Source organism: Numida meleagris, chromosome 14 (genome assembly GCF_002078875.1).
Source record: "Numida meleagris isolate 19003 breed g44 Domestic line chromosome 14, NumMel1.0, whole genome shotgun sequence".
Lineage (NCBI taxonomy): Eukaryota > Metazoa > Chordata > Aves > Galliformes > Numididae > Numida > Numida meleagris.
This window is the reverse complement of record NC_034422.1, coordinates 5,813,845-5,826,397: the sequence shown is the minus strand read 5'-3', so window position 1 is coordinate 5,826,397 and position 12,553 is coordinate 5,813,845. Positions and strand designations below refer to the sequence as shown.

General features: G+C 42.4%; 1 protein-coding gene across 18 annotated transcripts in view; it reads left to right on the top strand.

Moving 5' to 3' along the window:
• Positions 1 to 12,553, top strand: part of KDM2B (lysine demethylase 2B) — a 105,457-nt gene that overhangs the window by 17,762 nt on the left and 75,142 nt on the right. For 15 of the 18 annotated variants that reach the window (XM_021413289.1, XM_021413284.1, XM_021413285.1 and 12 more), the window contains 2 exons: positions 5,092 to 5,270; positions 8,325 to 8,431. In XM_021413289.1, coding sequence (XP_021268964.1) covers positions 5,092 to 5,270; positions 8,325 to 8,431 — 286 coding nt within the window. Of the gene's footprint in view, positions 1 to 3,888; positions 3,999 to 5,091; positions 5,271 to 8,324; positions 8,432 to 12,553 lie in introns of those variants that run through there. The other 3 variants (XM_021413290.1, XM_021413292.1, XM_021413291.1) reach the window with 3 other exon arrangements.

Genomic DNA, 12,553 nt, shown 5'->3' with positions numbered 1-12,553 from the left:
CAGTAATTTCCAGGTGCCCCCAAGGCAGGATGGAGTCACACCAATGGTCTGTCACCCAAGTAGTTTACTCACACTGCCAGTGTGAGCTGCCTAAACTTCTAGCTGTTGCATTTCTTTTTCTATGTGAGAACTACATAGAGGAAACATAGGAACCATTTAAAAAAAGGAAAAAAAAAAAGCAAGTGCTGTTCTGCTGAAGCAATTAATTCCAGTTCTTATCTGGAGGTTTCTCCTTTCCAAGTACTGGACTGAAGAAACACTGGTTCATCCCTTTGTCTTTCTTTTCCCTTGAGCGACCTCTCCTGTTTCCTTTGCATCTGTCCTACATGGGTGAGGCTGCTGTACTGTACATAACTCATCTCACCCCTGATCTCATCATAGCTTAGGAGAAAGTAGAGAGAAATCCGTTCAGCCTGGAGCAGGTGCTGTCATGATTGTCTTAGCAGCTGTGGATCAGTAACAATGGAGGAGTCAATGTACCTGGCTGCAAGCAGCAGCAGCCTGTTTTGGTGGTTGGTTTTTGTTTGTTTGTCATGGGATCTGCGGGACACACAGGCACGTATGCTGAGACACAGTCATGTCATTTCTGAACTGCTGCTTGCTTGCTCAGGTCCAGGGAGAATCAAGCCAACCGGGTGCAGTGGGCAAGCTGTGGAGCTGTGCTGGGCTCCTTCTTGGGTAGAATTAAAATTAGAAACTACTTTGAACCCCTTTGAATTCTTGTACCATGCTCTGGTGCCAGACAATCATTTTGTCACCCAAGCTGGCATGTAGTTTCTGCTGTTGCTGCCTATTGTGTCACCTGTTATAGCATTTCTATTCTTAATGCTACCCATTGGTGCTGCATCTAACAGCACGTTTTCTTGCCCTGCCAATTAATCAAGTCTAAACTGGTGTCCTGCTCCTCTCCTCCTTCTCTCCCTGCTTTGGTCGTGTTCTCCTGTCCCCTTTCTGCTTGTTGGCTTGGGCTCAGTGAGGTGCCTCAGGAAGCTGAACAAGTAGAAACCTAACCCAGCCTTCTTCCTCCCTCACACAGAGCGGGCAGACTTTCTATTTTTGTTTTGTCCCAGTTTAGCTCTCAGCACTAACTGATGCTGGGCTAAGACATGGTAGATGTGGTCTTCTGCCTTGGTGTTGAGTGAGCCTTGATTCACAATTAGGGCTTCTGTGCAAGAAAATAAAAATATGCTGTTCAATGCTCCCTCTTTATAATATTTCTTTTTTATTAAGCATAATGTTTGCCTATGTTTAGCATGTCTGCTGCCTTGCCATTTTGGAAGTAGAACCATTGCTATTTTTAGAGCTGAGCTTCCTGTTTGATCACTCTTTAAGTTTGTCCTTTGCCTCACGCAGTAAAACTCTTCCAAAAATAAATAAAAATCTTAGTTAAACTGAGACAGTTCTGCTAAAAAACAGTCGTGTTCCTGTCCAGATATAAACAGCAGCAAATCCTCTTTGAATGAATGCTGTAACAAAAATTAAACCTCTCTAAAAGATGTACTTCCATGATGTCAAAACACAAAAAGGAAATTGAACTGATATGTTGTTGTGGTCACTGTCATTTCAAAGCCTCTGTCTACAAGTGGATTTAAAACCAGTTGTATATGTGGGAAAAGCAACCAGAACAGCTATTTAGATTAATTCCCCACAGTGAAGCTGCTATTCTGCAATAAGCATTTTCTGTCTTAGCTCATCCAGGCTAGAAAACAACTGTCTTATTCTAGTGTAGTAGCATGCAAGGTCTTAAATATTTCATGGTAGCTGGTGTGTTTTAGTGCTGTAAGTTACCTTAGTCTAAAATGACCTTTGACTGTAGTTAGACCCTTACCTAAGTATTAATCAGCATATTTTGGAAGCTTGCTGTCACCGCAACTACATGTCTCAAGCTGCTCTTGCTAAAGCTTGGAAACATTTTTCTTTTTTTGTGTGGCTTTCTATGGCTGAAGTTTAGCTCAAGAATTGTTGAAAATCACAGTTTACTTTTTGGGTAGACATAAAAATAGTAATGGCTTCTGCATAATGCCACTAAAACATGTTATTTACCATGAACTACTTCTAGTCCCATAACATTAAGGTTAAGACTACTTGCTGGCTTAAGCTCTTCCTGTGGACATGTTCTAAATACCTTACCTTCTGCTGCGTGAAGAAATCTAACAGCATGGGTTGTTGCAGGTTGGCACTTCTATAACAAAGGGCAGAGCAGCTGACACTGAGAAGGGAATCTAGGGAAGGTGCTTGCTGGGTACAGGTAGCCTTGCATCTCTGTAAGAGAAATAATCTGACCCCACCAAGAGGCTCCTGGTGTGGGAAGGGCTCCAGACTGGGGCTGCTCCTGGCCCTGGTGCTGCAGGGCAGGAGGGCAGTGGCTGGGGCCTGTTCCATAGTGGGGGAACAATGGGTGGGAGAACCACGATGGGCACAGGGGGAGGTGTGTGGAAGTGTCCAGCTGGACTCTTGCTTCCATTCGTTCTTCTGTGCCCTCTGGGGGATCTCAGAGCCATGGGACGTGTTTCTTTAATTTGTACTGAAGCTGGTTCTGAAGCATGGGGAATCTCATTAGTAGCTCCATTTGAGCAAGGACGTTCTGCTCTGATTCCTGTCCCTCTAGCCAGTACAGGCTATCACGTTTCTGTGCTCTCCAGCTCAGGAGCTCCAGAGAGATTGACTGGGATTCAGGTCAAAGCTGTAACTCTAGGTACAGTTAACCCAGTAGTGAAGCCAGCAGACTTCCTAGGGCTCTGTCAAAATCCTGCTTTGCAATCCAGAGATGTTTTTTCTTGTGGAGGAATAAGATCAGCAAGGACCAGCAGATCTGGCCCTTGGTGTTCGAAGTTGGTTTCTGTCAGCAGGCATCAAGGTATTCCTTATGCACAGATCTTAATTCTGTCACAAACAGTTAAAATGGTTCCCCAAGGTAGCTTTATCCTCTTCATGTGGACAGTCTTGATAATATCTGGGAAATGGCTAACAGAAATCACGTAAAATGCACTCAGATCCTCAGAAACTCTGCCCAAACTCGCATCCCTCAGCCTCTGGGTGCTCCTTTCCCTTGTTCTTCACCCGTCTCCCCTTCTGGATAATATTTAACCTTCTCCTAGAGGCAGGAAATAGAAGGAACAGCTGAATCTTTTCAGGAGAGAAGAGGAAAAGCTGGCAGTAAGCCAGAACCGCTGGGAAGTGGGCAGTGAGCTGAGGCTGTGAACCTGTAATTATGTCTCAAATTTTAAGTGGTGCTCCAGGAATGGTTACTTACAGGGTGTTTGATAGCGCTGTGGTTTAAAAGAAAAAACAGCCCCTCTAATTACTCTTTAATTCGGAAGTCAAGAGACTGTCAATTCACATCTTAGCTCTTCTGCTTGTAATTGATAATCAGGTATATCTAACAACCCTGTTATTGAACTGGGCCTCATATTTTTAATTCATCAGGTAACTGCTGATTTTCCTTTCAGAAAGGGTAATTGAGAGGCTGTGCGAGGTCACTTCCAGTGGGGCTGAGATCAAACCTAGATTGTACTGTGGCAGATCCCAGACTGCCACACGGCCTTTCAGATGCAATTTTTCAGTATGAAAGTGCTTAACTCTCCGGGCTGCGGTCCTTGCTTTAATTCCCAGGCCATGGAAGCCAGCAGCCAGGCTGGTGCTAATTCAGGGACGGTTCAGTAGGACTTTGCCCCAGTTGATAACCTAATGAGTGGAAAACAGACTTTCCCCCTAGACAGTAAAGTTAACAGTTTAAAAATAAATAAATAAATAAAACAAGAAGAAGCAAGGAAAAGGTAAAAACAAAACTAGATTGTGTGTATTGTTTCACACGTGCAAATACTGGATTTAAGGATGTCTGTGCCTTTTCACACATAACTAAGCTTTCTCCCCATCCTGCCTCAAGGTGGCAACACTATGTGCAGTCCTGAGTTCTGACTGAGGAATGGAATCCCATGTTGGTGGTGCTGCAGCGGAGTTTGACTGACGGGCCAGTGGGACTACTCCAGACTTACACTGTATAAATTTTTCTTCTTGATTACAAAGCTTTATGGTCTTGAGTTCCTTTCCAGAATCATTATCACATCTGTCATTGTCATTGCTATCAGTGGCTAAGGATGTTTTTAACGGAGCAATGAAATCCAAACTATCATTCTTGCTGAAATACTGCTCCCAAGCACACAATAGGGCAGGTGCTGCAATTATTAATAATTCCCTCTGATGGCATAATGCAGGCCCTCCATTTTGTTTTAATACAATTTACTTAGAGTTATTTCTTCAGCAACGGAAATTGTTTTGGAGTGATTTTTTGGGAAGTGTTGCAAGTTTGTTTGCTGGAATCCTTCTCTCCTTGAAATGAGGCATGTCTCTCACGGGCTCCCTTTTGCTCACACACAAACGAACTGCTAATTAGGATGATGAAACTGGTGAGAGAGGTGAAACCTTCCAGTTGGCCGAAGAGAGGATTGTGGGTTAATCTGTATAAATCTGAAGGCTTGATAAAAATTGCTGTTCAACATTCTGGTGCTAATGAGACTTGTATGTCTGCCACTCAAGAAGCTGCAAGTATGTCCTGTGGTTTTTGTGTAGAGATCCAAAGTGAGGGCTTTTGCTGCTTTCATCTCCACTGGCAATAACTGGAATTGAGAATACTTGGCAATCAGTATCAGGTGTTTAGTGGTTCATAGCATCTGCTTATGCAGCTTGCTTTTTATGGATAACTTTTGTACATGACCAACAGCATCTTGAGAGGCATATGCATGTTTGGAAAATTGCACAGTATGATTTGGAGAGCTAGTTGTCTTGCATGCCCCCTGCTACCACTTTAAATCAGTTCTTCACAGATTTTAATGTAGTCCTGCCCATGTCATCTGTGTAAAGGAGGGAAGTACTCTCCATCCCTCTGAAGTAAAGGCAACAGATGACCCGCTCAGTGTCATACTGGGCACAGAGTTTTGTTCCAGGTTAGTTCCCTGCTGACTGTTTGAGCTGCTTAGGACCTGGGGAGGTACTGATGCCATTGTCTTGTCCTCTAACAACAGCTTCCCTGCAGTTGTTGAGAACTTACACGTTTAAAATAAATATTTTAGGAGTGTTTCTGTGCATTTGCAGGAAGCCGCCGAATAGTGGACGTGATGGATGTGAACACACAAAGAGGCGTTGAAATGAGCATGTCACAATTTGTGAGGTACTATGAAACACCAGAGGCCCAGCGTGAAAGGCTCTATAACGTCATCAGCTTGGAGTTCAGTCACACAAAGCTGGAGAATATTGTCAAGCGACCCAACGTGGTAAGGGATCCTGTTTATTTTTAGCTTCTTTCCAATAATCAGTTGCTTTGTAAGAAATAAATAACAGAGCTGCAGGATGCATACTAGAAAGTCAGTCACACGAAGCACCTGTAACTCTTGTCCATTTAGGATCTCATTTTCCACTGTCTCCTTGACAGTGGAACTTAATTTACAGGAATTAGGTGCCTGATGAGCTCTTAATCATGCAATTTGTACTGATATTCAGTTCCTTTTGAATTTATTTAGGGGAAACTGCGTTTAAAATTAAATGCCTGTCTATTGTCTTTTGGTATTGTGTAAGCGTTAATGCGCAAATACAACCTAATCCAAAATAACAATAGAGCTATTTTTTAATGTAAAATATACATCTATTAATACCTTTAAAAAAGCAGTCTTAGTCCATGACTTGGCGAAGAAGGAAATTGTGGATTATCTCTAAGAAGGAGGAAATTTAAAGCTATAACCTGGGAGCTTAAATTCCTTCTACACAGACCCTCTTGTTCACTGAAAAAAATGTTCAAGGGGAACCAAAGCAAAGAAGCTGAAAACATATGTATTAAACATAGAAGTTTACCCATAATTAAATAATCGTAATTATTGCATGTCAAAATTGGTGTTGTCAGAGGAACAGGGTAGATTTGTATGCATTTTTGAAAAGTAGAGGACTCTTGTGCCTTCATGGAGTTACTAGCAGTGAATCCGTGACCTTGTTAATAGAGGTAATTTCATTTATCACTAAAAAGTAACCGTCTGTGGGTGAGGATTAGAGCATCAGTTCATAGTACACAGTGATACAGTGGAGGAACTGGCATTGGGGGTTTTGCAGTGTCTCCTCCGGATGCTCGCCAGAGAATTTGGGCATCAGTCCTGGTTGATCAGAGAACAAAGAGACTTCTCAGAGCAGAATGAGCGCTGCTCGTTCCCACTGAGCCTGTTTCTGGCACTGGATGTTCACGGTGCTGCAGAGTATAAAACTATAGCTCTATGGTGCTTTTCTTACAATTTTAGCCACTTTTCTTTAGCCACTTTTCTTACAATTTCTAAGTGCTATTCTAGCTATACCAGCGGTTCTTTTCACTGGGGACATCTCTTGTCTTTGCAGGCAATATTGCAACCATACTTGCCTGAACTGGTGTATATATATATATATTAAAAAAAGAAACAACAGAAGGCAGATTTTATAGCTGATTTATGGAAGTAATTCTTAAGTAGGATTTGTGTTCTGTTACACACGCATCACAAATTGAATATTAAGCACATATTTAGAAATTTATGCAGGTTTTTGCTATCATTCAGACACTAGCCAGGCAGTTTGGAAGTGCTCTGGGGAGGTTTCTGGTATTCAGTTGTTCCCAGTTTTCCCAAGCACATCATTCTCAGTGAGCTTTTAAAACATCTGTGCTAATTTCCTGGGTGCTCAAGACTGAAAAAATGCAATTAAGTCCCTATTACCCCCTGTAATTTAATTTTTCATGTTTGTTTAATACAGCCTCAGTGCAAAGTGGTTTGTAAAACCAGTAATATTTAGGTCTCTCTGAAAGAGAGATCCTTCAGCACCCTTTAGGTGCTGAAGTGGGAGGTACAAGAAGAGGGTGCCAGGGACTGTGGGGAAGTCCAGTACATAAAGTCAGATACTAACCCAATACTGCATTTGTAGGAGTGGATCCCTTGACAGCTGCAGGGCTGTTTCAGCCCACGAGGCAGAAATACTTGATTCATGTCTTTTGTGTAAAGACTGTGGGTTGCAATATCAGGATGTGGGAATTATTTCAGAATTGGGGCAGTAACAATCAATTTTGTTTTCATGTGCAACTGTGATAGTCATGAAATTGGTACTACTTCTACTGGCTGCATCATCTCCCTTTGACTCTTCTCAAAGTACTACTTCTTATCAACAGTACCTGGTGCAGATAGAGAAATAGACAAGTGACAGCCCTAACCTGCAAGAATGTCATGTGCTAAGTGCAGTATAATGAAAATGCTCTGGGGATGCAAGTCTTTGGGTCAACTCATACAATCATTCCTGCATGGGCCTTTTAAAACATGTAGCAGTCAGGATGCTAGGTTGGGTGCTGCCCATAGCAGAATTGGACCTCTCAGTTCCTGCTGCACACAGCGGGAGGATAGGTGACCAACAAACACCTTGGATAGGTCTCGCAGCCCTTGTTGACCCATAGATAGCACGGCACGAGGTTTTGAGCTGTCTCGGGATGTACAGCCACACTGTGGCCAAATGCCGCACTACAGCCTGCCTGGTTGGACTTCCCTCCTTCACTGGAGTTTGCCGTTTTGAAACCTGGTGCGTAAAATCCACTTGCATAACCAGAAGGGAGTGTTATGGATACCTAGGACATCACTGAAAAGACCAAAGAATGAGACACAGGCTTGTCCTTACTGTGACTGATGGACAGAGCAGTGCATGCTCTGGCAGCCAAGAGAGATGTGTTTAAATGTCCCTCAGTGGGCTTCATTTCTATCTCCTCGTTGTCTTGCTGGTAATGTCCTTCTCACTGTTTTCTCCTGTCATGCTTCCTAAAAGTTTGGCATTTGAACAAGAACTTCGGTGAATTTTAATCTAAAGTAGAACAGTGAAGGAGATGATACTGTAATTAAACAAATCAGAATTTGGCCAGAAGAATGAGTTTTATTTCCTTGAAACGTATTGGAATAATGTAATCTCTTTTGTGCTTGTTTTTTAATGTTCATAAATGCGGTTTCTAGGATACTGGCTACAAAAATATATTTGATACAGACCATGGGTGATGCTGCAAGAGAAGGTGTGCTGTGCTTACAAGTGCCCACAGACCAGAATTTGCACCCAGTTAAACTGGCTGCAGCCTCTCCCCCTTCTGTAGGTTGCAGGGGCAGCTGTAGTGATGAAGAGCTGCATCTGCTAGTTGGGTCCTTAGGACTTTGGAAGGAACGGTGATGTTCTCGCTGTCTGTGGGCATCTGCCTGCTGCTCATCTGCTGCTGTCACTGTTAGAGTTCCAGCCAACAGGGGTATATCCTACCACGTGTTCAGTGACTAACAGTTGATTTCTGGGACTTCCAGGTGGACTTAGTCGACTGGGTGGATAATATGTGGCCACAGCATTTGAAGGAAAGGCAGACAGATGCTACCAATGCTATTTCAGAGATGAAATACCCCAAAGTGAAAAAGTAAGTTTCTTTAAATGCTTTCCTCTTGACCTCCTGGTTTAATTCCTTTTGAACTCAAAAGCTAGTAGGAGAGGAAATAATGTTTTACCTATCTATTTGCCGTGAGCAGGAAGAGAGATTGGTGTGGTTGACCTGCTTTAGCAGTGTAATACTGATAGGCTGCTCCAGCTTTGAAGGAGAAGAGTTGTGTATTTGAGAATTTTATAATGGACACTTAATGATCTTAAAGCCTGTGGTTGGGATCTTTAGGAAAGGAATATTATGCATATGTATGCATTTGAAATTTCTCAATGCATTTTATTCTAAATATTCTAAACTGAGAAGTAGTCTACAATTTGAATACATTTTTAATCAAATCCCTTTGAAAAGTACCTTTTTATTTCTCAGTTTTGAGCAACTGTTTTGAAAATGGTAAACTACCTCTGATCTTAAATGATAATGATGTAAGAGTGGTCAAATGCTGTAACAGGCTTCCTAGTGAGGTGGTTGGTGCCCCGTGCCTGTCAGTGCTCGAGGCACTTGGATAATGCCCTTAGCAGTATGATTTAACTTCTGGTTTGCCCTGAGGTGGTAAGGCAGTTGGACTTAAGTGATCTGTTTAGGTCCCTTCCACCAGAACTGTTCCGTTCTCTAAAAGTGCTACCTCAAGAAGCCCCTTCACAGGATACAGATGTCACACAATTCATACAGTACAATCAAAGTCCTTCTGTAGGCTGGTTTCAGATCCTTTCCAGGTTCTAAACTACTAATGGCTGAGAAGTTGTTAGCTGATGTTTTGTGAAATGAGCTTGCTGTCCATTTCTAATAGGTGTGGGTCTCCCTCAAAGATTTGTTACTGCCATTCATCTGTTGATGTTCTCAAATACTGGATTCACTGCATATGTTGTGTTTCTGGTGGCAGAGGACCCTCTCAGAGCAGGGTTGGTGAGGATCACAGGTAGTTTGTCCTGCTGCCAATCCCAGTGGTAGTCTTCGGACAAGTTTGATAGTATAAACTCATCTCACTGCTCCTTCTGGTTGAATGTCTTCCTTGAAGTTGTGGTGGCGTTTTTGTAAATATTTGGAGTAAAGATTGGAGGAAGCATACTACTTTTGGAGGCCTGAAAATATGCAATAGAAGAAGTTTCATAGGAATGAACAACTGAAATAGGAGTTATGGTTAATAGTGTAACAGCTGTTGACTTGTATGGCCAGTGAACAGCATATAATCCTGGAATCCTGAAATTGACTTCACTGCTGTTTCTGTTTTAGAGGCATTTTCTATTGGCCAGACCTAACGCTGGCAGCATCTCACACTGTTGTTGAACCAACTTCTAGCGTTTTGCAAATCACTTAGAACTGTTTCCAAACTGTAATGTCTAAAATAGATTGATAGTAACGTATACAAAGAAGCAGGCAGCCACGAAGTTATATGCACTATTTAGTCTCTTATTCCATAAAAATAAATGTTCTGGAAGGTGCAGGTCTCTGTAACAGGACGGCCTTTGTGGCAAGCGTCATGGGGAAGCCCCGTCCTGTGATGTGCTGAGCACACTGATTTCAGTAGAAGTTAAAGATACTCTATCCTGAAAAAGTAAACTACTTGTTAGGGTAGTCAGATATGGATAAGAGTGCCAAGTTTCACACGTGCATCTGGAAACATCCTACGTGACTTGCCTAAAGTTGTATAGTCAGAGCAGAAAATAGAACTCGGGCAAATCGCTTTCCCTTCCCAAGTGGTTAGTCTACTAAATAACATGCTTTATTTATAATAAGCTAAAACTAAGGAACTGAATCATGATTTAAATCTTCAGGATTCCTGGACTGTACAAAGTAAGAAGGAAAGCTGTCTTTTTCCTAGAGCAGGCATGCTCTAAAAAAAAATGCAGTAAGTAAACAAAACAAGTCAGAGATGGTTTAAAGGTTAGGGTAACAACATGACTAACAGAATTTAGCAGAAAAAGCAGAGTGTATTCTTGCAGTTCACTCCTTGCATCATGAAATGCCAGATGGTAGGTTTCAAGGAGGGATTTTAGAGAAGTAGCGATGCAACAGATTTTGACATGGAGCTTTTCCCATGTGTGGGGAGTGACCTGGTAGAAAGGAAGGGATGCCTGTTAAAGAAGCAGACACATAACCACACAGGTTGCTGTCACTAGCAAAGTGAAGGTGGAGGTTGACGGCTTGAACTAGTAGGTGTGATAGGTAAAGGGAAGCTAAATAGTGAAAGACTAGGTGCTTGAAATGTGAAAATGGAGTTTGCTGTGGGGGAAAAAGAGTTACTGTGCGTAAGGGTTAAAGGCAACTATGATGCAGCTGGAGTGAGAGTGTAAGAGGATGATCTACTGAGAATCACCTAGCAGAAAGGGTAGAGAAAGATGATGTACAGCACTGGTGGGCACAAAATTCTTATTGGTCTGTAGAAACAACAAAGATAAATTTAAAAGCAAATACTGATAGTCTAGGAGCACAAGAGAAATTGTCTTGGATCAGGACAAAGCTCCACGGTGCTCAGTAACCTGTCTGCTGTTGCCTGCTGTCATAGCTGCTCAGGGAGGAATGTGAAAACAGCATGGGTGTAAAATGATGCAGCCTCTTAACAGACTTCTGAACTTCCACTGCAAGCAGTTCAGGCAGGGACTTCCTGAGCTGGAAGTGGTTTCTGTGTGCTTAGTGACTCTCAAGAGATTTTTCTTCCATGAACTTGTCCAGTTTAAATATGAAATCCTCAAGAGATTAGCTTTCTCCATCTCTGGAAATTCAGATTCCCCCTTTCCTGCATAGATACCAGTCCCAGCTATTGCTGTGAGTGCCCAGAGGGCACGAGCCCTTATTAAAGAGATTGTGTTCAATCACACAGCTAAATGTCAGTGCTGTCACTTGTTTCATGTGTCCCATTCGTTTCTGCGAATCGCCAGTATTCATATTCTTTAATTCTGACTGCTGTTGCTTAGAAATGGGATTGTTTCATTTCATTTTTGTTTTTAGCGTTCTCATAATACTGACTTTGCAGTATGTGATACCCACCATTAACGTGTTCCCTACAAACAAAAAGCACTCCAGCGAGCGCGTTGCAGTTTTGCAGACACAGATGGCATCACCAGACACAAATGTCTGTCTTGGCTCCTGCACATCGAGTTCCGTGCTGGGAGTGAAGTTAGAGAACGCTCCATCTGCTGTGCTGCTTTGGTTACTAGGAGCGCTACACGTGCTCGAGACTGCTGTGGCTTTCACTTGGATTTGCACCATTAACTTAAAAAAAAAAAAATAAATAAAAAATCAGGGTAATGAGGTTATTCATCTGTCTGTAAGTAAATGACTACTTTCCTAATAAGAGCCTTAGAGGACTGAATTAAGTGAGGAAACAGTTTATGTCAAAAATAAGTAAAACTTTCCAAGCAATACCTCTTAAGTGGTAAGAAAACATGAGAAGTTAGGGGCTGGCCTGCTGAGATGGTGGTGTGACAAAATTCAAACTGATGTAAGTTGGCATTGCCCCTGAAAAAACTGTGCTGTGCCCACACTGTCCCATCTTTACTGCTAGAACATGCTGTTATGCAGCTGCAAAGTAAACTGGGCTAGAGATTGGTCTGGCTGAAAACTGACTCAGAAATAAAGAAAATTTGGTCACTTTTCAGGCCATTCCAGCCACCGCGTAGTTGCATGAATGTTTGTGCCAACTGATGGGCAGTGCAGGAGTGTGAAAAAATCATGGCAGTGGGACTGCAGGCAAAGCCCTTCTGCAGCTCATGCAAGGTGCAGGTCTACATGGTGTTGGGAGAGCAAACCACGGCTCGCTGCTGCTGAGATCAGAGCCTGTTTACAAAACAGTGGCAGCAAAATAGCAGCTGTGCCAAGCCCAATCACTGCTGCAGCCTTTTGGCCTTCAAAATTCTTCCAGTTACTTAGAATACATACACTGCTATAATAGATCACTAATATCACTGCTGTCCTTCAATCAAGGATGATATTTTACATGAAACATTGACTTGTTCACAAAAGGGTGCTGCTCTGATACAATATACTCTGTTAGCCCTGTTTTCCCCTCTGCTAGGCAGTTATTCAGCCATCCGTTCCTTTCTATTCATTCATTCCTTTACTAAGCAGAGACGGATTTAAGCAGATGCTAAAATGCTCTGCGGA